The sequence below is a fragment of the Daldinia decipiens genome, assembly GCF_022478715.1.
Source record: "Daldinia decipiens strain CBS 113046 unplaced genomic scaffold F4813scaffold_39, whole genome shotgun sequence".
NCBI lineage: Eukaryota > Fungi > Ascomycota > Sordariomycetes > Xylariales > Hypoxylaceae > Daldinia > Daldinia decipiens.
In genome coordinates, this window is record NW_026054582.1 from 39,690 (window position 1) to 61,896 (window position 22,207).

Genomic DNA, 22,207 nt, shown 5'->3' on the forward strand with positions numbered 1-22,207 from the left:
TTGCCTACATCGTATGATTTTTCGCCGGTGCTTGACGGGTTTCAAATATTAGAAGCGTCTAGAGTCACGGCCAATTACGTAAAATGCCGCCAACTTGGCGGGTCACCCAGGCCCAGTCAATGAGTAATGGGATGGTTTTTAGAGGTAGGATTACAGTCAACATGTCCCATTATATTTAGCTACTTGATGCGAGATTGGTAGACGTTTTATTTCTAGCCAGCACTTCGCTAATCACTACCTATCTAAACTCTTTCCTCCCTGCCTCCCCGTACCAACCCCGTGATGTTCGAGTCCCAGGTCAGCCCCTCCTCGGTCCGCGGAAAAAGGGAATTTAAAAGCACAAAATGAGAATGCTGTTCTTTTCTTAGAGGTTCAAGCTCTGGGCAGATATGCATATTATGGGAATTGTCATTTGAAATAAAAAGGCAGGGGTTCAGGGTTCAGAAACTCCGTCGCCGGGGTTAGTATCAATACGATTCATGAGGAACATATGTGGCCATACTTTGAGGATAATATTGATAAAATTGAGCCTCCTTAACAGGTACGCTATCAGGAGGATAGCGACGGGCATAATTGAGTTATTCAAAAATCAATTGAGGGAAAACCCAATATGCAATAATATCGATCCTAGAGAAAATGCCCAGATTCAATGAGAAAAACCTTGGGCGGTCTTGGGGACCACCGCGGAGATGGTAAATCCACAAAAATAGTCGGAGGACCTGGTGGGTTCATCTCGAATGAAAAAAAAAGACAATTTTGATATTTCGGTTCATTACTACAACTCAACCGTAGATATTTATTCGGCGTCCTCCACAGGAAACGTGGTACGATGAACCACCGGAACGCCGGAGATGGGAATATTGTTTGTTTGTTTGTTTGTGTCTCGTAACAACAGCCAATTGTCATCGAATATGCACTTCGCGAGTTCATATTTTCAAGATGTTAAAGCAATACATAAGAGCGGGCGTCCACGCAACAGAGGGAGAATTATATATGCCAGGACGTTGCTTCCTACGATTTTAACTATTAGTATCGCTCGAGAGTTTCGTTCCATAACAACATAATCGCCTCTCCCTTTCTTTTAAACCCTATAGAGAATTGCCACTTAACCATTCCATATCACACCCGTCAACATCCAAGATGGCTGTCGCTGCGCCCATCTCTCCGGAGCATATCGCCATCGTCAAGGCGACTGCTCCGGTTTTGAAGGAACACGGTACGGCGATTACAACTCTCTTCTACAATAATCTGATCACTGCTCATCCGGAGCTCAAGAACGTCTTTAGCATGTCCAATCAAAGTAGCGGGGCTCAGCCGCGAGCTCTAGCCCGCGCCGTTTTTGCCTATGCCACCTACGTTGACGATCTCGGCCAGCTGAAAGCTCTCGTAGAGCGTATCGCACACAAGCATGAGAGTCTTAACGTCCAGGCCGACCAATACCCTATTGTAGGAAAACATTTGATAGAGGCCGTGGCCGCTGTGCTAGGTGATGCTTGCACTCCCGAAATCGCCGAGGCCTGGACCGTCGCCTACGGTGCATTGGCCGATATTTTCATCAATAGGGAAAAGCAATTGTACGCTGCTCACCAAAACTGGCAGGGCTGGCGCCGCTTCAAGATCCAACGCAAGGTGTCAGAGACATCCGAGATTACCAGTTTTTATCTCGTACCCGAAGACGGACAGCCGCTCCCGTCATTTCTGCCGGGACAATACATTAGTCTTCAAGTATTCGTTCCTCAAATGGGCCACATGCAACCCAGGCAATACTCGCTAAGCGAAGCACCACGTACTGATTACTACCGCATCAGCGTGAAGAAAGATAAGGGCAAACAGGCTGGCGTTCCGGGATTAATCTCCAATCTGCTGCACGAAAATTACAAAGAGGGTGACGTTCTCGAGCTGACGGCGCCTGCTGGGGAGTTTTTCGTTGACCCCAAGGAAGATGAGAGCAAACCTATCGCTCTTATATCTGCGGGAGTTGGTCTTACACCTATGCTGTCTATTCTCAACAGTGCCGTAAACGCGGGATCCCGCCGGCGCATCTCGTGGATACACGGTGTACATAGCTCCGAGGACCGCGCGTTTAACGACCATATCCGAGACACGTGCGCTAAGGATGTTAATAGTAATATCAAGGCAATGTTCTTTGTTACGTCGCCCCAACAGCGCGATGTTGAAGGAGTTGACTACCACTTCGTCGGAAGAGTAGACCTCGGCAAGGTTGACCCCAAGTCTAACCTGTTTCTCGATGACGCACGCGCCGAGTACTTCATCTGTGGTCCTTACCCGTTCATGAAAGATACGGAGAAGTATCTAGTCGGTGTTGGGGTAAGCCCAGAGCGGATACATCTCGAAGTCTTCGGCACCGGAGATCAGTAGATGGTTTACTTGATCGTTGAGAAGTCAAGCTATAGAGGCCCGATGAGTATTATTCCGGGGCAAGCGCTGTTCATACAGTATATACTTCATTTAGTCTGAATTCGGATTACTTGATGGTGCTAGGCGTCGTCGGTATGGGGGTATTCTTAAATATTTAGATTGATTCCTCTCTAATAAGCTGTTTATCAAATATCGTCGGATTCGTTGGCAAGACCTATTATTCTTACCAGTCAAATGATTTATGAAACTCTTAGCATCAATTTTAACGAGATCCATTTTTCCTCCAGAAGACAAATGATTTGGGGGGGCCACGTGTAAATAATCACGTACACCTTTGTTTCTTACCTAGCCGAATTGTCACCTAGGGTAATTATAACAAATAAAAAAATATAGAATACGATGTAGGCTCTTGAGTTTATTACCCTGCCGGATCTATTACAAGGAAATAAGTAGCACCGGTGTTTGAAAGCATTAGAAGATGCAAACTTGGGTTGGAAGTCGAGGAATAATACCCCAAGCCTCTTTTTTTCTGGGGTTTAGTAATTTGTTAGGTACCTCGGGATTTGGTTGGTAGCAAACAAATGTTGATACCTCTATTCTTTTTTAATTTACGATATCCCTCATCTCCATTACACGAGGAGTTGCCAGGATTTCTCGCAGGCTTCACCCCTTGATAAGCCGGGGAAGTTGAAACCTCCAATGAGATAGCTTATGATATTTCAAACCGTAGGGTTCAAGCTACACAAGAAATAAGCACTGTTCCTATAACCGGTAACCTTTAATGAATAGCAAGAATACGAGATCTACATAATCTAAGTTACCATTAGTAGATCAAGCTTCACACTCGATCACGACATACTATTAATAGCCACATCTAAAAGCTAGGCAATCCACTGTTATATTTAACCTCCTCGGGGTTAGTTGCGTTAGGTACTTAAGTAGTAATACAGATTATGATGAAAATACCTGATTTCACCATTTCCCACGGAGAAGAGCTACATAGCACTTCGTAATAATTATAAAGCATGGATGTTACATATCATAATCCAGCTGTCGTGTAGATGGGACGTAATACGCTCTTGGTTTGTTTTGCTTGCTCATGTTCAGGCAAAACGTATTTACGAATCCCTAAGAACTTGTCTAAACGAGGCTGTATGATTGACACAAACAAGGTCTTCATACAAGGATGCCTAGGTAGTTATAATCAGTTTTATAGAATAGATCTGGTTTTAAGAAGAGGGGGTTCGACACCGAGACAAATCCTATGATCAAGTATTTACAAGAGCACAAGGACAGGTACGCTATGAAAAATAACTGGAATTGGTCTCCCAGGGGAGCGGTTCGGTGTTACACAGTCGATTAAAGATATCCATACCAGTTACACACTTGATATCTGACAGGCAAAGCCTAGCTTCGGGTATTTCGGGACCATCCCATATAAAGACTGCAACTAAGGGGGTTCTGGGGGTGTTGCGGGATTTCTGGGGGTGTTGCGGGATTTCTGAGGGGGATCTTTATTGTTCAAATGACGGGCTTAAGGCTACGATCCAGACTCTGCCATTGTTAATAACTGAAGACGCTAGTAGGAGAACCCCCCCGAAACAAAACCACAACTTTACTTACCCATGTGGCAGAAGGGTTGTACAATAATTATATATATAACAATGAAAAAAGTAAATATGTCATATTGATAATAAGTGTACGAAGAGGCCGTGTAAGTAATTTGAAATAACTTGTCCGTATCTATGCAAGGTAGATAGAGCTTCATTACAGTTGAAGGGGTTCTGGCTCGTGAGAATATGAAAGAGCTCCTCCTCTTAATACAAAGGAGCATATATTCGTGTTGGCTGCAAAAAGCCTGTCATGGTGTCTCGGTAACAAAGTTCCTAATGGATCTGGGCCTGGTGCCTTAGAGCTACAAGTGCTGCTGTGGAATTTTACATTTGGACAGGCTAGCTCTCTCAATTAACGATTAGCAAAACGAATATGTTTTCCTAACTTAACTTCCTTTTATCTTACTTGAATTTTACCGTCTGCATGCAGGAACGTTCAGCCTAATGTTTGTGTAGAGGAGGTACATATTCACACCGAGAGAAACTCGATATGTCCTGGCTGTAAATCTTCTACCGGCATCATCATGTGTCACTCTCTAGTACCAAACCCGAGTCACATAATATCCCACTTTTAGTTGTTGGCTCGACTTACAATCCTATTTCCTTCGTCAGTCCTTTCTCAAATTAGAATCCTGAATCACTGGCAAGTCACTTTCTCTGGCAACCGTGAGCTCACCATAGCAACACATTATGCCCCGTTGCAGCTGTTTCCGCTTTTCAACCAGATGAACACAACTTCCCATTTACCCTCCCCCCCCCTTTCAATATCAATACATTATAAATTCTGCAATTGCAACTTACAGCAATGTAAATCTGTATTTACTCCCACACCACACACGCACACATACACAAAAACACAAAATTCAATATTACATTCGTCTCTCTTTTCGTCTGTTCTTTTGTAGACATCTGGATCCTTCCTTCACCCATCTATTATCTATCTACCTTTACATTACATTCACATCAATTACAACAAAGTGATACAATATACATATTGTAGTCGACTTAGGTTGACTTAAGTTGGTACAATGGCGTACAAAAAGCCACTGGCTGAGCCAATTGCAGTTGTCGGCGTAAGTTGTCGCTTTGCTGGTAGCGCTACGTCGCCAAAAAAGCTCTGGGAGGTGCTTTGTAATGCTCCGGATCTCTCCCGAGAAGTCCCCCCTGAGAGGTTCAACGCTATGGCCTTCTATCATCCCGATGGAGAGTATCATGGTACAACGAATTCTATCAAGGCATATTGGCTAGACCAAGATCACCGTGTTTTTGATGCAGGCATGTTTCACATCACGCCAAAGGAGGCAGAAGCTGTCGACCCTCAGCAACGCCTAATCCTAGAAGTCGTCTACGAGGCCCTTGAATCAGCTGGATACACTCTGGACACATATTCCGGGAAGAATGTCGCCGTTTTCTCAGGTGTGATGACTGCCGATTATGACACCCTATCCCAGCGCGACGACATGTCCACGAGTCAGTATTATGCAACTGGGAATTCTCGTTCGATTATTTCGAACCGAATATCGTACTTCTATAACTTCCAAGGCCCATCTATGACCATAGATACCGCCTGTAGCTCAAGCTTGGTGGCTCTCCATCAGGCTGTCTTGAGCTTGCGTTCAGGGGAAAGCATTATGGCGTGTGTAACGGGCACAAATATAATGATGACCCCGGAGCAATTTCTTGTAGAGTCCAGTCTACACATGCTGAGTCCTACTGGTAAAAGCCGGATGTGGGATGCAGCAGCCGATGGTTACGCACGTGGAGAGGGTATTGCCGCCTTTCTTCTTAAGCCCCTTTCTCGAGCCTTGGCAGAGGGTGACCAGATCACCGCGATTATCCGCGATACTGGAGTCAACTCGGACGGACGAACGAAGGGAATTACGTTGCCAAATCCTCAGGCCCAGACCATCCTTATCAAAGATACCTATCAGAAAACGGGCTTGAATTCACTGGAACCTAACGATCATTGCCAATACTTCGAAGCTCACGGCACCGGTACACCCGCGGGTGATCCTAGAGAAGCTGAAGCTATTTATAATGCCTTCTTCGACGATAGCACAAGCCTTACTCATGTTTCTAGGACTAAACGCTTATTAGTCGGGTCAGTCAAGACTGTTCTTGGGCATACCGAGGGCGCAGCTGGGTTGGCTGGATTGCTCAAGGTCATTGAAGCTATGAAGAACAATGCTGTCCCACCAAACCTGCATCTCGAGAAAATCAACCCTACTGTTGAACCCTTTTGCAAACACCTTGACGTACCGACATCTCTGGTTCCTTGGCCCCGTCCACCCATCGGTCAGCCTAAAAGGGCGAGTGTTAATTCATTTGGATTCGGAGGCGCCAACGCCCACGTAATCGTTGAATCGTACGAGCCATTAATTCACGATGAAATCTACAAGGAAAATGTTGGAAACAAGCCGAAGTCGTCAGGAAGAGAGTCGGGAAATATTCAATCAATAGTAAAGGTTGGGGATACCTTATTCTTTTTGCCTCTTCTCCTATCCGCTGGCTCCCAGAAATCGCTGCAAGCTGTCGTTGCCTCTTACAGAGACTATATTCTACAACACCCAGATGTTGACTACGCTCAACTAGCTTGGAGTATATATTCTCATCGAACGGCTTTGCCATATCGAACCTCAGTGTCAGCAAGCTCATCAACACAAGCACTTCAGGTTCTCAACGATATTCTCGAGCCAACATCGAGCATCACAGGGATTCGGAGCACCACTTCAACCGGGCGCCCAAAGATCATTGGCGTATTCACTGGTCAAGGTGCACAGTGGACTTCAATGTCTAAGTCTCTGTTTTATACCAGTAAAGTATATTGCAATGCTATTCGTGAGCTTGATAAGATATTAGGTTCCTGTCCTCACCCCCCTAGTTGGACATTGGAAGAACAGATTCTGGCGGAGAAGAGCGAATCCCGTGTGGATATCGCAGCCGTATCCCAGCCTCTTTGCACCGCGTTGCAAATAGGACTGATAACCCTTTTGCAAAGCTTGGGTATAAATTTCCACACTGTAATCGGACATTCTTCTGGGGAGATTGCGGCCGCATACGTAGCAGGAAGACTTTCAGCACGGGATGCGATATTGATCTCGTACTATCGCGGTTACTTTGCACATCTAGCCGGTGGCCAGGATGGTCAAAAGGGTGGAATGCTTGCAGCAGGAATATCTGAGGCCGAAGCTTTGCAATTCTGCGAAAACCCCATGTTCAAAGGCAGATTGCAGATTGCCGCGAGTAATGCACCATCCAGTGTTACGCTTTCAGGTGACATTGAGGCGATTCGCTTGGCCCATGACGAGCTAACCAGAGAACTGAAGTTCGCGAGACTACTCCGCGTCGACTCGGCTTATCATTCGTTCCATATGGTCAGATCCGGAACCAAATACGTCGAGGCTCTGCAAGGCAGTAGGATTATGCCAGCTGGGCAAGGCAACGAAGTTATCTGGATTTCTAGTGTCCATGGCCGAGTTATGAAGGGGGAAGAGCTTGGGCTTAGCTACTGGAGAGACAATATGGTTAACATGGTACGATTCCACGATGCCACCGTAAACGCGATTTTGCAACAAGGCCCATTCGATTGTGCTTTGGAAGTTGGGCCTCATCCAGTTCTTAAAGGGCCCTTCACGCAGACTGCAAAGTCTCTTGGATACGACATTCTTTACTTCAGTCCACTAGAACGACATAAAGACGACTCGTTAGCCTTCGCTTACTTTCTCGGAGGCTTATGGTCCCACTATGGCACTCAAGGAGCTGATCTTCGGAAATATATTGACAACTCACCCGAATACGGCGTCCTCAGCACACGTCTTACCGATTTACCCACGTACTCATGGGATCATTCGCAGATTTACCACCGAGAATCTAGAATCTCGCGTCAATTCCATTACAGGTCCGCCCCGCCGCACGAGTTGCTCGGCGCTCGAACCAGAGACGATAATGAGCACGAGCTACGATGGAGAAATATACTGAGACTGGAGAAGTTGCCCTGGGTAGAGCATCACAGCTTCCAGGGCCATGCTCTTCTCCCCGCTTCGGCATATTGCATTATGGCGCTAGACGCAGCGCGTACCATCATCAAAGATAGACCTGCCTCGTTGGTTGAACTTGATGACTTACAGATTCTGAGCGGAATCAATATCGAGCGCGACTCTGCGGGCGTCGAAGTCATGTTCACTCTTAGCATCCTCCCACAGAGCAAAGACGGAAATGCAAATTCAACAGTAGAGGCGAACTTCAGTCTGGTATCTTGCCCTGCTGACGGAACGACAACTATGCGGTTAAACATGGTCGGACACCTTAAGATATACCTAGGTGAGCCTACTCTGTGTGCTTTACCGCCTCGACGCGCCTCTGAGTCGGAGGCGTTCAATGCGACCCCTGAGTCTTTCTATAAGATGATGGCGCAAACTGGTTTGACGTATACTGGACCATTCAAAGCGCTGGAATCCATACAACGTCGTTACAACTACTGTAGTGCAACCTTAAAGCGCCACCATGCAGAAGACACGACGACGCTATCAATTAGTCCTGCCACACTCGACAGTTGTTTCCAGTCAGCGTTCTTGACGTATGCTTTCCCAGGTGATAGGTGAGTTCCTCCATATAACGCCATGACTTTTACGCTTCGATGCAACTGACATTGGAGCTCGACAGATCCCTTTGGACTTCTTTCCTCCCCGTACATATCGATCGGATGCGCTTTAACCTGACGACAAGTGAGAGCGATAGTTTGAATGTGGATACTCACATGGTAGATGTCCAACCTTCGAGGACTAACACCAAGGCTACCTTCGATGTTGATATAGGTATATTCAGCGAGAATGGGGATATGGAGATTCAAGTTGAAGGACTTACAGTTGCCGCTTTGGCACACACTCAACCAAAGGACGACTATGAGCTGTATCTCCACACTGTCACAGATATGGACCCCAGCGATGAGATCGTTCGCGCAGACGGGGTGTCTGCTACCACGTACAGTCCACATGATCCGACACTCGTAGAGAGTTGTGCGCGTGTAGCTACGTTTTTTGTCAGACAACACCACCATGATGGCCATGCGCAATCATCGGATCTCAGTCTTTACTATGAGAAGTTGGCGAAATCGTTCCCAATAATTTTGGGGAATGTAGGCCCAGAATGTTGGTCTTCTGACACGAAAGAGAATATCGATAAGTTTGTGGAATGTTCAAACTACTATGACCGTTTGAGCTTGATTTGTACGCTTGACAACTATGAGTCGGGCTTCGTGTTGGATGTTCTCCAAGCCCTTGCTGGCGAGACGAACTACCTGACCTACTCCCACCAACACGTAGGGCGGATTGTGAAGCAGATTGCCCACCAACACGCCAGAATGAATATCCTCAGTCTGGCTGGACAGGAGATTGAACTTCTTGTTGAAGTCCTTTCGGCTCTCGATTCGTCGTATTCTTCCTTCACTATCGGTACTAAAACGACCCAGAGCCTAGGCCAGCACGTCAAACTGGAAGACTCTTCTGGTAAACTCATTCGCTCGTCGCTAGATTTTGCAGGGGACCTCAAGACTCAGCTCGGACCGGACAACATTTACGATTTGGTTTTACTGTCGGCTTCAGAACTTGAAAATGAGCACGCGTCTGAAATTTTAAAAACTATACGTGCTATTATGAGACCAGGGGGTTTCTTAATTGTTATACAGTTCCCCAAAAGCCAGGCGAAATACCTGCTACCTCAAACCTCAAAGGATCGGGGTGATAGAGCCGAGGCGCAAACGCCACCCCAGTGGCCTGACGCTCTCGATAATTATGGCTTTATTCAGGTTGCAAAGCACTGCAATCAGTCATACTATGCGGGATACTCGATCATGGTCCGACAGTTGACCTTTCCCGAGCTAGAGCTTGTGAAGGAGCCAATAAGAACTGAAGGCAGCACTATCGTAGACCACCTTCTTATCATTGGCGGTAATGGTTCATCCAGCACTCCTATTGCTAAGACATTAGCGCAACGTCTTTTACCTTTGTGCAATAAAGTATCTTTTCGAGCTACTTTTGATAATGCCGATTCAGATGTCACAGGTGGCTGTACTGCTGCTATCATCCTAACAGATCTCGACAAGCCATTGATGTCGAATATGACACAACGGACGCTTGATCGGCTGCGAGAACTACTCAAACCCAACATAAAGGTCATGTGGCTCACATATAATGCACGTTTTGGAAATCCCGACCACGCTGCCACCTTTGGATTCACGCGTACAGTCTCGGCTGAAATTCCTAGCTTAACTTTGCAGATGCTTGATTTAGATCAAGTTGTTGGATCCGGGGATCTCGTAGCCGACAACTTTATCCGCCTTATGATGACTGATGAAGATGACACCAGCGCTCTCCGCGTTGATGAGCGAGAGATCCATATTGAAAATAAGAGGCGTATCATTCCTCGTGTTATGCCCCTGAAGGCGTCGAATGACGGGGTCAACTCTATGCGGCGCGTGGTTTCGAATTATGGCAACACTCTCAGGGAGGCTATCGAAGTTATCCCATGTGCCCTTCCTGGTGGATTAGTCCGCTATGATACTAAACTTCAACATGCTAATACTCACATTCGACACCATAATCAGGTCTCAGTCCGGCTAGATTACAGTTCGGTGGTAGCTCTAGGTCTCAACAGTTCGGCTAGGGCATATATATGCCTAGGTCAAGACATGGCTACCGGCGAGTGCGTGATGGCTATGTCTCAGGCCAATACTTCGTATGTTCAACTCCTGGAAGAGCAAGTGCATCCCATCCGGTCGGGCGCCAATATTGGACCTCATCTAATCTCACTCTCTATGAGATATTTGGTAGCCGACATGATTGCAACCCAAGCTGGAAAACGACGTGTCGTTCTCATCGATGCCGATCCTCTGCTTGTTGAGTGTGTGAAGGAAGTTGTGATGGGTCATGTAATTTGGTATAACACCACGTATTCAGAGAAAGATGGCGCGCATGGTCCTTTATTCCTACATCCTCGTGTATCATCTAGGGATATCAAGGGTATATTCCCAGCATCGGGTGCGGTTGTCTTCGACTTACAGTCGCACGAACGTACCCAGTTATCACAACAAATTTCAAACTTGCTCCCCAATAACTGCGAGTACTACTCTCGTAGCACTCTATTGGGCCCTGGCAACATCTCCGAAGCTGATACGCAGCAGGACTACTTCTGGAAGACTGGTTGGAGAGTGGCGGTTATCAGAGCGATAGGTTCGAGTATTACTAACCCGCATAGGCATGTAGACTTCGATGCCGTCTCTCTCTCGGCCCTACAATCGCGCACCGAGATTCCATCGTCGCTATTCCGCATTATTGACTGGAGAGCCGATCGTAACGCTGAGCTCACTACTAAGCACTTCATCACAGAGCAACTCTTTCGCGCAGACAGGACGTACGTACTAGTTGGGCTGACTAAAGACTTTGGACAAAGCCTATGCTATCTGCTCCTCAAGTATGGTGCCCGCAACGTTGTCTTGGCGAGTCGCAATCCGAAGACGGATCCCAAGTGGATAAGAGAACTATCACACTCTTACGATGCTAAGATCGAAGTGCGCAAATGCGATGTCACTGACCTCGCCAGCGTACAGACATTCAGGGACGGCTTATTTCAGTCCATGCCTCCAGTCGGTGGCGTAGCCAATGGCGCTATGGTTCTTGATGATCGCGTCTTCGCGCAGATGGATATTGACACGTGGGAACGAGTTCTACATCCCAAGACTGTTGGCTCTCATAATCTGCACACCGTCTTTAACGACCCCAGTCTTGAGTTCTTCATAATGACATCGTCTTTCGCCGCTATTGGTGGCCACCCAGGTCAATCAAACTATGCCACGGCCAATATGTACATGAATGGATTGGCAGGTATGAGACGTCGCCTTGGGCTTGCAGGCTCAGTGTTGAACATCGGCGTCATTTACGGTCTCGGCTTTCTACAGCGAGAGAAAGAGGAACTGTACGCCGGCCTAGAACGTGAGGGATACCCGCCAATCTCCGAGCGTGACATCCATCATATGTTCCTCGAGGCCGTTATCACAGGCCGTCCTGGACAGACATCTCCAATGGACCTTACGACTGGCCTTCGCCGATTCGATCCTTCTGACCCAAACCCCTTGCATTGGCATCGGGACCCTAGATTCGCTCACTATACCCGTCAGGAAACTGAGGACACAGTTGCTGCCACGACAGGCACACGCATGAGCCTCAAGGATAACATCGCGATCCTCACAGAACCAGATTCCGTCTCTCGGGCTATTCTGGTAGCATTCACGGAGAGATTGCAGACGCTCCTCCAGCTACCCATAGAGGCCATATGTCCGAACCAGAGTATTTCTGAACTGGGCGTAGACTCGCTCGCTGCAGTTGAGATTCGCGGATGGATCTTCAAAGCAATTGGTAAAGATGTATCTGTGATCAAGCTACTCAGTGGTACCAGTATCAAGAAGCGTAAGTTGAGACCCCTTATACTAACATTTCCTCTTTATTTACTGGCCAGCTGCTCTTTCTGTTTATTTGTCCACGTTTGATAATAGCATGCTAATGTATGTATATAAATAGTGTGTGCAGAGCTCACTGAGCAGATTATAGCTGATCGCAGCAAAAACCCGAAAAAAGATATAATATAAACGAAATCATCAACATATACTTACCTGTCACGACCTTACTTTAACATCTTACACCAAGCTCAAACTTCGATAAACATGATTACCGTTGGAGGAGTCTTGCATGAGGAATCTCGGCTTGGAGGCTAATAGGAGGGGACAGGTAATTTCGACTTGTAATTTTTAATATAGGCCGGCGGTGTTTATGCGACCGGTGTTTTCGGAAGGATATCTATTTGCTATAGACCACAGGTGAGGATTTCAAATGCATAGTCTGGAGACTGCTGCATCACTAATGTAATTTTCCGCTCTTTGCTTTAACCTCATGATCGCGTTCAGACGAAAACATGTGTCTAGAAAAATGTGTTTCGACCGTCTAAGGGCAGGCAATAGCTTTTCAGCTTTAATAACGATGAAACAAACGAATGAACATCATGCTTAGCCGTTCCATTGAGACAATTGTACTTATTGATAAATATACTAGCTCAATACCTGCTTAGACTCGCTCATAAGCTCTCGTACCCAGCATATTATTTCCTATTAAATTCACACGTAACAAGGGCTTAAGTTTGCCGTTTCGTTTCGTTTCGTTTCGTTTCGTTTCGTTATCTACAGTAAAGCTGCCACGCTCTACGCCTTCTCCAACCTCTTAGCCACGGCACCCCAGTTAATGACATTCCAGATGGCATTGAAGTACTCGGCCTTACGGTTCTGGTATTGCAAGTAGTAGGCATGTTCCCAAGCGTCAATACCTAGTAGCGGGACTTGGTTTCCAATGACCGGGTCCTGGTTTGCTTTGGTAATAACCTGTAAGGTGCCGGCAGACTTGTCCTTGACCAGCCAAGCCCAACCGCTTCCTTGAATACCTGCTAAGGCGGTGTTAATCTGCTTCTGGAGGGTTTCGAAGGAGCCGAAGTCCTTGTCGATGGCGGACTTTAAAGCACCTTCGGGCTCACCACCGCCTCCTTTATTGTTCGGAGCTAGGTTCTCCCAGAACAGAGTGTGATTCTTGTGTCCGCCACCGTGAAAGTTGAGCAGGGGAGCAGTAGCGGCTGCTTGGATATCGTCGCCCTTGGCCTTGGCTTCTTCAATGGTCTCTAATGCGCTGTTTAGGCCGTTGACATAGGTCTGGTGGTGGCCCTTGTGGTGGAGCTCCATAATCTTTCCGGAAATGTAGGGTTCAAGTGCGCCATAGTCGTCTGCGCAGCTGGTATTAGCTAATTGAACTTGCACATGATGAATAATTGGTATGCTGCGTACACGAGAGGTCGGGCAAGGTTGCCTTGCCTCTGACGAAAGAGGTGCTGGTTAGCGCGGCGACGCCGGGTTTCATGGAGCTGGCGCGCAAAGCTGCTCTTACAGTAGGAGCTGTTCGGAATAGTGTTGTCGCCATCTTGAATTGCGCTATTCTGTAGGTCCTAAATCTTGTGTGGTTTGCACTTATAGCTAATTAGAAGTGAAGAGTGAAGACTGGTAAATTTGGTAGAGAGAAAGAAAAAAATCGTGTAAAGGAAACTGCTGGAAACTGTTATAGAGATATCTCGGCCCTGCTGCTGCCGGACCGGAAACAACCCAGCCATTTACGTTGCGATACTACAGCCGGGAATGATGTCAACTACCTGTAAGTACCTCTTAGTTACTTGAATGTTCTATCAGTTACAAGAGACCGAGGAAGCTACCTATGTCCGAACTGTCAACTGCGGGGCATAGGAGCTATCGGGCCTAATGCAGCAAACTTTCAATCAGTATTCCGTTAGTTATCTGGAATTACTTTCACGTTACCTCATATGGGCACTACCTGTTTTGCACTTTTTGCACTTTAAACTTTAAATACGGTGCCGCACAGTGTTCACGAACAGTTAGAGCTACTACATGAAGCAAGATGCATGTTGGCATGGCACGTAAAAAGCGCGTCTTGCCCCACCAACAGCTTCAATGTTCTAATAAGTACAACTAATAAGTGCATAACCATATATACATAGGTAGGTAGGTAGGTAGGTAGGTTAGTTTACCGAGATCTCCCACCAAGAAGTTGCTAGAGAATGAAGAAGCATCTTCCATCCACTTCTAAGAGTATACGCACAACATGTCCTATTACGACATAGATGCGATACTTACCGATGCTGAAGTAAGTCCAAGACTCAAGTCCCCTCTTCTGTACCCTCTTTCTTTATTCTCCAACTAACCCCCCACAAGAAAGTTCCTTGTAAGTTCGAGCTCGAGGTACCCGAACTCGGCTATCTCGACAACAACCCTTCGCAACCGTTAAAGACTGGTACCTCGGTCGGCCTGCCCCTATGGCTTGCCGAACCTCTTGCTCTCACGAGTAAGTCGCCAAGCAGTTCAGAAGAAGGTTCAAGTTCGTTTGTCTCCCTCGACCTCCCTTCTTCGCTATCCAATGAGGTCATGTCTGCCTTAAAAGCCGATCCCCGAGCCGTACCTCTCCGCGATCAATCCCAGAATTTCTACGGCCTCGGAACCCGCATGCTCGACGTCTTCGAAGAAGGGGAGATATGCGCAATCCTCCGGAGGACCTTCGTTACGAGAGCCACTGATATCGCCCTCCACGCTAGGAAAGCTGGCGCTACCGAGGATATGGGCGTCGGCACTGGCGAAGAATTCTTGAGAGGGTTAGAAGAGTGGGAGAGGAAGCTGTTTAGAAAAGCTCATGAGGGTACCAAAGGGACCAAGGAATGGATGGAACGCGTTAAGAAAAATTGATAGTCTAGCCCGTTTTCTTCAGAGTATTCTCCAAAGTACGATGGCGCAGTGGAATGTCATCTACTTGGATAACCTAGATTGCGAGATGGCTTCTATTACGTGAAACTACTGATATGATCATTATGGTATTTGTAACATCGCCATCTAGTGGTTATTATCATGTCAATTTGGCTATAGGGAGGCCTAAATATTATATATATCGTACGTTCGACAATTACCTTTTACTAGGTAGAATAACCGAAATCACCAGGTAAGTAAGTGTTGTGATGTAGATTCAGTATTAATTTAATATCCTCATTAACACCATCCAGAGGTATGTACCTATGTAGGTACTTACATAAGCACAGTGCATGCGCATTAATGCATGTGGCTTATCGATAGGTATGTATATTTGAACATGCATGGCAACAGCCGCTTACATACGTAAAGGTACTTAGATACCTATTAATATATCTATCAACAACAACTTCAATTATGTACCCAGCAACATTTTTTTCAAAAGTTCCCATACAACCGCCCCAGCAGCATGTCCTTCGATCCAGGTAGAATATCCAAGGCTGATGCAGCTGCCTATTCGTCTTCATCTTCTGACAACGAGGATGAGGATGAATACTTGCAGCCTTCTGCCAATCCGCAAGCCGACGAATTCTTCGACCTGAACCCTCGCAAACGAAGACGAACCGGTCGCAACGCCAAAGAAAGCGCCGCCCTAGGAATATTCGGGTCCGACAGCGAAAATGATGGACCCGGGAAGAGGTGGAAGTCTAAAAAGGATTTGCGCCATAAGAACGTGGCATTCGTTTCCGCTGGCCAGGAAGACCTGAACCAAAATTTAAACGATGAATCTATCGAAGATAATAAAGGCCGGGAGGAGAATGAAGGTGAAGATGAAGAACAGCTTAGCAGCGGACCTGGCTTAGGTGCCAAACTAAACCCCTCGCAAATACAAGAAGACAGCGACGAATATGATGAGGATGAGGATATGACAGGAGTCGGTCTAGGATTCGGTGCTACCTCACATGGACTAGGTTGGGCACCTCCTACTACGTCGAAAAGCATTCCTGTCTCCAGCGGAACACCAAGTAAACCGCCAAAATTCAAATCAAGATACGATGGGAGCACACCTCTCGGGAAAGGGTTCGTCCCTTCGTCCGCAAACGAACCTGTCCTAAAAGCGAACTTCGACGATGACCATTCCTCAGCACCCCAAACTCCTAAGTCGAGTGCCTTCAGTGGTAATAAAGCGAAGTCCTTTGCTGCTAGAATGATGGAGAAGATGGGTTACGTAGAAGGGCAAGGTCTGGGTGCCGAGGGCCAGGGACGAAGTGGCATAATTGAAGCAAATCTGCGTCCACAGGGCGTTGGCCTTGGCGCTGTCAGGGAGAAGTCGGAAAAGGAACGTAAAGAAGAAAAGCGGCAAGCCCGCATGCGAGGGGAGGAGGTTATTGACTCAGATGAAGAAAGAAAGGCAAAGCGTGAGAGGAGAAAGAAAAAGGGCTCAGACAGTGCAGTTGGTAGCGGCGCAAGCACCCCAAGGAAGCCCAAGACGAAATACCTAACTGTTACCGATATTAAAAAAGCCGCACCGGGACTGCAAATTCCAGAAGCCTTTACTCCAATATTAGACCTCACCGGGCGAGATCAAAAGCTACTGACGTCTAGTTCGGGATTATTAACTCCTAAGGCTGGTACTGAGCTGGCCACGCAAACGGAAGCACATAAACTAGCAAGGCGTGCTCAGGGTGATCTCGCAGCCTTTGTCGAAGAATGGAGAAGTCTAGAGGAACGGAAGGCATGGCTTGCTATGGAAGAATCCCAGCGCCAACAGGAGCTTAATGAACTGGAGAGCAACTTTGTAGGGCTCAATGTTTTCTCGATTGTCTTAGATGGAGTCAGCCAAGCTGCTCATGATAGAGATTGGGACATGGTAATATCTGGGCTTAGGAAAGCCGAGTCTGCAACATCGACTCACGGTGACGAAGAGCTTGCCGCCCTTGCGGTCTCCGCTATCCATCCTTTCCTAAGGGATGCTACTCAAGGGTGGCAGCCGCTGGAAGATCCAAGTTTAGGCAATTTTGCTTCCGATCTCTCAGATATTCGGGGACTACTAGGCCTTACTAAAACTACCAATCAGAATACTATCACAAAGTGGCAAGATACCGAAATTGATGGCACACATCGTCATCACGTAAGATCAACAACGCCTTGGGAGACCATGATCTACCAAATACTCTTTCCCAAGCTTGTGACGGCTATTTCCCAGACTTGGGATATTCATGATGCGATGCCGCTCCTAGACTTTTTCGAGAGATGGGAGCAGCTTCTACCCGAATTCGTCCGTCTGCAGCTCATGGAGCAAGTAGTAAGACGACTCGAAGCTGGAATTAGTAGCTGGAAGCCAAGGAAAAGGCACGAGAACTTGCATATATGGCTATTTCCTTGGCTTCAGCATCTTCCAGTTCATCATTTGGAGCCCAAGGGAACCGGACTAGTAGGAGAGGTGAGGCGTAAGTTTAGGCAGCTGATTGACGCTTGGGATTTTTCCAAGGGCGTGGTGCCTGGTCTCAAGCAGTGGAAAGACGTATTTCGCCCGACTAGGGAACAAGATCAATGGAGGCCTTTGGTTATGCACCACCTCCTCCCAAGTCTCTCCCGATATCTACGAGTTAATTTTCGCGTCGACCCAAGCGACCAAGAACCGTACCTCGAAATGCTCAACGGTGTTTTGAAGTGGTCAGATGTCATCTCTACATCTCTAGTAGGGGAAGTCATAGTTTCGGAAGTGTTCCCCATGTGGCATGAGATTCTCTACCAGTGGCTCACCAGTGCAGACGCCAATTACGAGGAAATTGGTGCCTGGTTCGAGTGGTGGAAGGATCAGGCGATACCTAATGAGATCTCGTCTCTTCCAAGCGTTTCTGCCGAATTTGAAAAAGGCACCACCATGATTGAGACTGCTCTTGACCTTGGCGCGGAAGCGAAGAACCAACTTCCTCGGCCTGACGGACGCCCTACCCATCAACCGAAGACCCACTCTCATAAGCCGAAAACAGACAAGAAACTTCTGCCCGTACCCCTGCCGCAACAGCCTATCGACAAACCAGAGCCTACGTTCCGCGACGAAGTAGAGGATTGGTGTCAAGAAAACGACCTTCAGTTCATTCCGGTCCGGAAAGCTAACGAAGAAGGCAAGCATTACTTCCGTATTACAGCTCGTATGGATGGCAAGGGGGGTGTTTTGGCATACTTCAAAGGCGGCGATACGCTAGTCGTCGAGTCTCGAAAAACCAACCTGAAGTTGAAACGGGATATCAAGGAAGACTGGGGCCTATTGCTCGAGCCTCTATATCAGGAAGTGGAGCAGGGCGGGAGGAAGTAAAGACGCCTGTATGGATTATGAAAGTCCTACCTAATGAGGGGTTAAAGAAACAGGATGACACCAACTAGACTATGTAGGCAATTGTCTACTCTCTATCATATATCTCCACGGCGATAATGTGATGCAGGTATATATTAATATTCACGCTGCATGTGAGCTCAATGAGGAAAGCAGTTAATTATTGATATACCAACCCATTGAGGTAGATATACCTACCTAGGTACCTAACATAAAATAGCATATAAGTATGTGCATTATTGTGTACGGCAAGCTCTTCCCTACCCGTAAAAGTGCACGCTGCGCCAACGAGGTTTACGGAAGCCACCAGCCTCTAAACCCTCAGCTTACCCTTTCCTATGGAGCTTTCCTCCTAGGAAGCTCCTACCAGTGCCATTCTTCTTCTTAACGTTAAGTTCTATCTCTCATCCCATGTATCTCTATTTCGTGCCCTTCGCTTCTCCCCTTCATCAGCTACTCATCGGTATCGATCGTTCAGTTTCGTGACAACATCACTCATTTTTAGCTAGCTTCTATACTATAGAACAAAGACCGTTCTCCATAGCATTAAATATCCTATAGAGCTAACTTTTAGTTGCTCAACCCTTATAACTAGAGTTACCATGATCGGTCTTGGAAAACTAGCACTTTTGGGTTCCGCCATATCAAGCTTTGTTTCGGCACGTTCAATTATCTTTCAAGGGACAGATAATTCCAATCACAACTACAGTCGATATATTGTCACTCTCAGAGATGGGTTGGACGCTTCCGCCGTGGAACAACATATACAGCGGGCAGCTGGTATACATGCCCGCAGCAGCTCGCCAGTGGTAGAAATGGGAAGACGATGGAACATTGGATCCTGGAACGCTTACTCTTGTACCATGGATGGCGATACGTTCACCCAGATTAGCAGCGATGATGCCGTAGAGTTGATTGAAGATAATAGCACAATCTCTCTAATGAAGCACACAGTACAGACAGACGCTCCCTGGGGCTTAGCTGACCTTTCTCATCGGATAGCGAACCATACGGACTATGTTTACGACTCAAATGCTGGCGAAGGCACGTACGCATATATACTTGACACTGGGTTGTTGACTACGCACGAGGAATTTGAGGATCGTGCTTATTTGGGCTACAACGCTGTTGGTGGCATATTTGCAGATGACGTTGGTCATGGAACCCACGTCTCGGGTGTAATCGCCGGCAAGACATAGTAATTCCAAGCTAAATCGAGTTTATAATGGTTATATAATTGCTGACTATCCTATAGTGGCGTCGCCAAAAAAGCAAAGGTTGTTTCGGTCAAAATCTTCGCGAATACCAGGTCCTATACTTCGGATCTTCTCGAAGGAATCCATTGGGCTGTTCGCAACATCACCGCCGAGAATCGTCAGAGTACATCAGTCATCAACATCAGTGCAGGCGGGGATACCAGAGAATCTGTTAATCGAGCAGTTGAGGAAGCATATAAACAAGGCGTATTAACAATCGTAGCTGCTGGCAATTACAATAAAGATGCCCGAAATTATTCGCCAGCATCTGCGCCATCTGCCGTCACTGTTGGATCTATTGGAAGAGATCACACACGCTCCTCTTTCAGCGACTGGGGTGAACTAGTCGATATTTTCTCACCAGGCGAGGATATCACGTCAGCGTGGATTAGAACCAACCAAGATACAATCTCTCTCGACGGAACAAGCATGGCTACGCCTCATGTATCTGGCCTCATCCTATATTTGAAGAGCGTTATCCCTTACCGAATGAAAACACCGGGCGACAGTATCAATGTTCTACGGGAGCTAGCGACGGACGGGGTTGTTGGGGATCCTAAAGGCTCCAAGAACTTACTAGCCTTTAATGGCAACGGAGTAGTCATCTTCACGGGCGATTTAACGAAAAGCCCAGCCAATGTAGATGGCATGTAGCCTATCAAGCCCTGCGGATGAGTTTATGATGTAGATTCTATGCCATAGAAGACTCATAATAGTGGTATAGGGTAGTTAGCTACATCCGTTACTACGTCTAAGGGTTCAGTCTTAGTGCACCTTAAGTAGCAATAGCACAATATACATATAGAATCATTAATAACTTATATGTACCGAAAGACTATTCGTTATGGGAGTTATCAGTATGCATTGGTTAACTTAAAGTATCATCTTTATAATATTCAGTCTCCAATTAAATATGCCGAGGTATCTCATCACACCCTTGAAACAATCATGCTACTATTAAAAGGATATAGTATCGTGACTGATCTGTTCTCTCCCGCCAAGCTATCAAGCATAGGCGCCATCCTCGCATCCCTTGAAGCTAATAATGTTGCCCACAAGTTGGGTTTGACCTCAACACATTGAAAGATAGGAATACCATGGCAGCTACAATAGCAAGGCATCTAATAAAAGAGGCAGGTACCACTATAAGGCTTCGGAAACCCTCGGGACTTAAGAAATATCAGTTGGTGACACACGTTGGGAAGAGCGATATCAGGATATATTTCAAGGCTTTGTGGAGACCCGGAAGCTCAAAACCTGTCTCGGGTATTTGAAAACCCCCGAACGTAGTCGTCGAGCCGTGCATAGCGGGGGGGTTTTCAGAGTATTTCCAAGGGGACTATCCGAAGTATTTCTCAATAGAAATGTGGCGAGGGCTTTTTTTCTAACCGGAAAGTATAAGATTCCATCCCGTGTTGATCATAGGCTTAGTTTTAGACCATTATTAGACCCTTTGATGACCACGAAGTTCACGTTTTCAATCGCAACTCAAATGACTATGTTGTTATCTAACACGCAGGTTAATTAAGGTACCTAATAGTAGTTATGAAAGCCTTATTTGAATATACTAGCCTAGAATTCCGTATGATATATACTTACCTCATAAGGTCTCTGACATAAATAGGTATTCAGTATTATGGGCAAGACATGATAAATGCCTTGGTCCTCCGCAAATAGATACTCTACCGCTCACATGTAATAGCTATATAAGTACCCAATGAAGGCTAAGGAGAATAATATAGGGCAACGGAAGGCCTATAAGAATGTGAGTAGCTTTGATATGATGTTTTTAGTATTCGGCTGCAAAGGTGCCCCCGAATGGCTTGTGTCGGGTCAGATGGATGGTTGATCGTATTCCTAGAGGCGTGTCATTGATACATGTAACGCTTCCGTATTTATACATTATTATAATCGAATAAAACGAGATATCATACCAGATGTACTATGGTAAATATAGGTAGCCATTAAGGTATAAGCATATTATCCACTCATTTTCTCTGATTATTATTCTACAGCCTACGATGATGATGCCATGTATAGGCTTGAATACGTCGACGCAGGCAAGTATTAATGCAGTTAGGCGAGCGAATTGAACTATATCACGTCTAATTTAGGAAGGAGGTGCAGCGGCTTGGTGTCCGGTTGGTCCAATCAGTATGTGTCCCCTTGAATTATTGATTCTCAGGAGTACGTAAATAAGTAAAGGAATGCTGTAAAAGACTTGCTT

The 22,207-nt window shown here is 46.5% G+C and overlaps 6 protein-coding genes across 6 annotated transcripts; 5 read left to right on the forward strand and 1 right to left on the reverse strand.

Moving 5' to 3' along the window:
- Positions 1–761: 761 nt before the first annotated feature.
- Positions 762–2,926, forward strand: F4813DRAFT_371639 (flavohemo protein). Its single transcript, XM_049244627.1, has one exon. It carries the CDS (start codon positions 1,141–1,143, stop codon positions 2,377–2,379), a length of 1,239 nt encoding a protein of 412 aa, XP_049096107.1. The 5' UTR covers positions 762–1,140; the 3' UTR covers positions 2,380–2,926.
- Positions 2,927–5,020: 2,094 nt separating this feature from the next.
- On the forward strand, positions 5,021–13,058 carry F4813DRAFT_399102 (ketoacyl-synt-domain-containing protein; the record flags this gene model as incomplete). Its single annotated transcript, XM_049248130.1, has 3 exons — positions 5,021–8,589; positions 8,655–12,451; positions 12,563–13,058. 3 exons carry the CDS (start codon positions 5,021–5,023, stop codon positions 12,628–12,630), a joined length of 7,434 nt encoding a protein of 2,477 aa, XP_049096108.1. The 3' UTR covers positions 12,631–13,058.
- A 178-nt stretch (positions 13,059–13,236) lies between these two features.
- On the reverse strand, positions 13,237–13,999 carry F4813DRAFT_392893 (iron/manganese superoxide dismutase domain-containing protein; the record flags this gene model as incomplete). The annotated part of the gene is made up of 2 exons (XM_049247339.1): positions 13,237–13,805; positions 13,867–13,999. The coding sequence occupies 2 exons, from the start codon at positions 13,997–13,999 to the stop codon at positions 13,237–13,239; spliced, it is 702 nt and encodes a 233-aa protein (XP_049096109.1).
- Positions 14,000–14,395: 396 nt separating this feature from the next.
- F4813DRAFT_215367 (DNA replication complex GINS protein PSF3) lies at positions 14,396–15,541 on the forward strand. Its single transcript, XM_049239720.1, has 2 exons — positions 14,396–14,734; positions 14,803–15,541. The coding sequence occupies exons 1-2, from the start codon at positions 14,693–14,695 to the stop codon at positions 15,325–15,327; spliced, it is 567 nt and encodes a 188-aa protein (XP_049096110.1). The 5' UTR covers positions 14,396–14,692; the 3' UTR covers positions 15,328–15,541.
- A 120-nt stretch (positions 15,542–15,661) lies between these two features.
- F4813DRAFT_371649 (TFP11-domain-containing protein) lies at positions 15,662–19,078 on the forward strand. Its single transcript, XM_049244628.1, has one exon. It carries the CDS (start codon positions 15,854–15,856, stop codon positions 18,704–18,706), a length of 2,853 nt encoding a protein of 950 aa, XP_049096111.1. The 5' UTR covers positions 15,662–15,853; the 3' UTR covers positions 18,707–19,078.
- On the forward strand, positions 19,034–20,646 carry F4813DRAFT_371650 (oryzin precursor). Its single transcript, XM_049244629.1, has 2 exons — positions 19,034–19,922; positions 19,980–20,646. Exons 1-2 carry the CDS (start codon positions 19,327–19,329, stop codon positions 20,632–20,634), a joined length of 1,251 nt encoding a protein of 416 aa, XP_049096112.1. The 5' UTR covers positions 19,034–19,326; the 3' UTR covers positions 20,635–20,646.
- Positions 20,647–22,207: the final 1,561 nt, after the last annotated feature.

What these genes read in the sequence shown, in the direction of transcription:
- F4813DRAFT_371639 (XM_049244627.1), top strand. Translation starts at nt 1,141, where the DNA reads ATGGCTGTCGCTGCGCCCATCTCTCCGGAGCATATCGCCATCGTCAAG.
- F4813DRAFT_215367 (XM_049239720.1), top strand. Translation starts at nt 14,693, where the DNA reads ATGTCCTATTACGACATAGATGCGATACTTACCGATGCTGAA. An exon ending in CGATACTTACCGATGCTGAA is followed by an intron (nt 14,735 to 14,802) that starts GTAAGTCCAAGA and finishes ACCCCCCACAAG; the next exon opens with AAAGTTCCTTGTAAGTTCGA.
- F4813DRAFT_371649 (XM_049244628.1), top strand. Translation starts at nt 15,854, where the DNA reads ATGTCCTTCGATCCAGGTAGAATATCCAAGGCTGATGCAGCTGCCTAT.
- F4813DRAFT_371650 (XM_049244629.1), top strand. Translation starts at nt 19,327, where the DNA reads ATGATCGGTCTTGGAAAACTAGCACTTTTGGGTTCCGCCATATCAAGC. An exon ending in GTAATCGCCGGCAAGACATA is followed by an intron (nt 19,923 to 19,979) that starts GTAATTCCAAGC and finishes ACTATCCTATAG; the next exon opens with TGGCGTCGCCAAAAAAGCAA.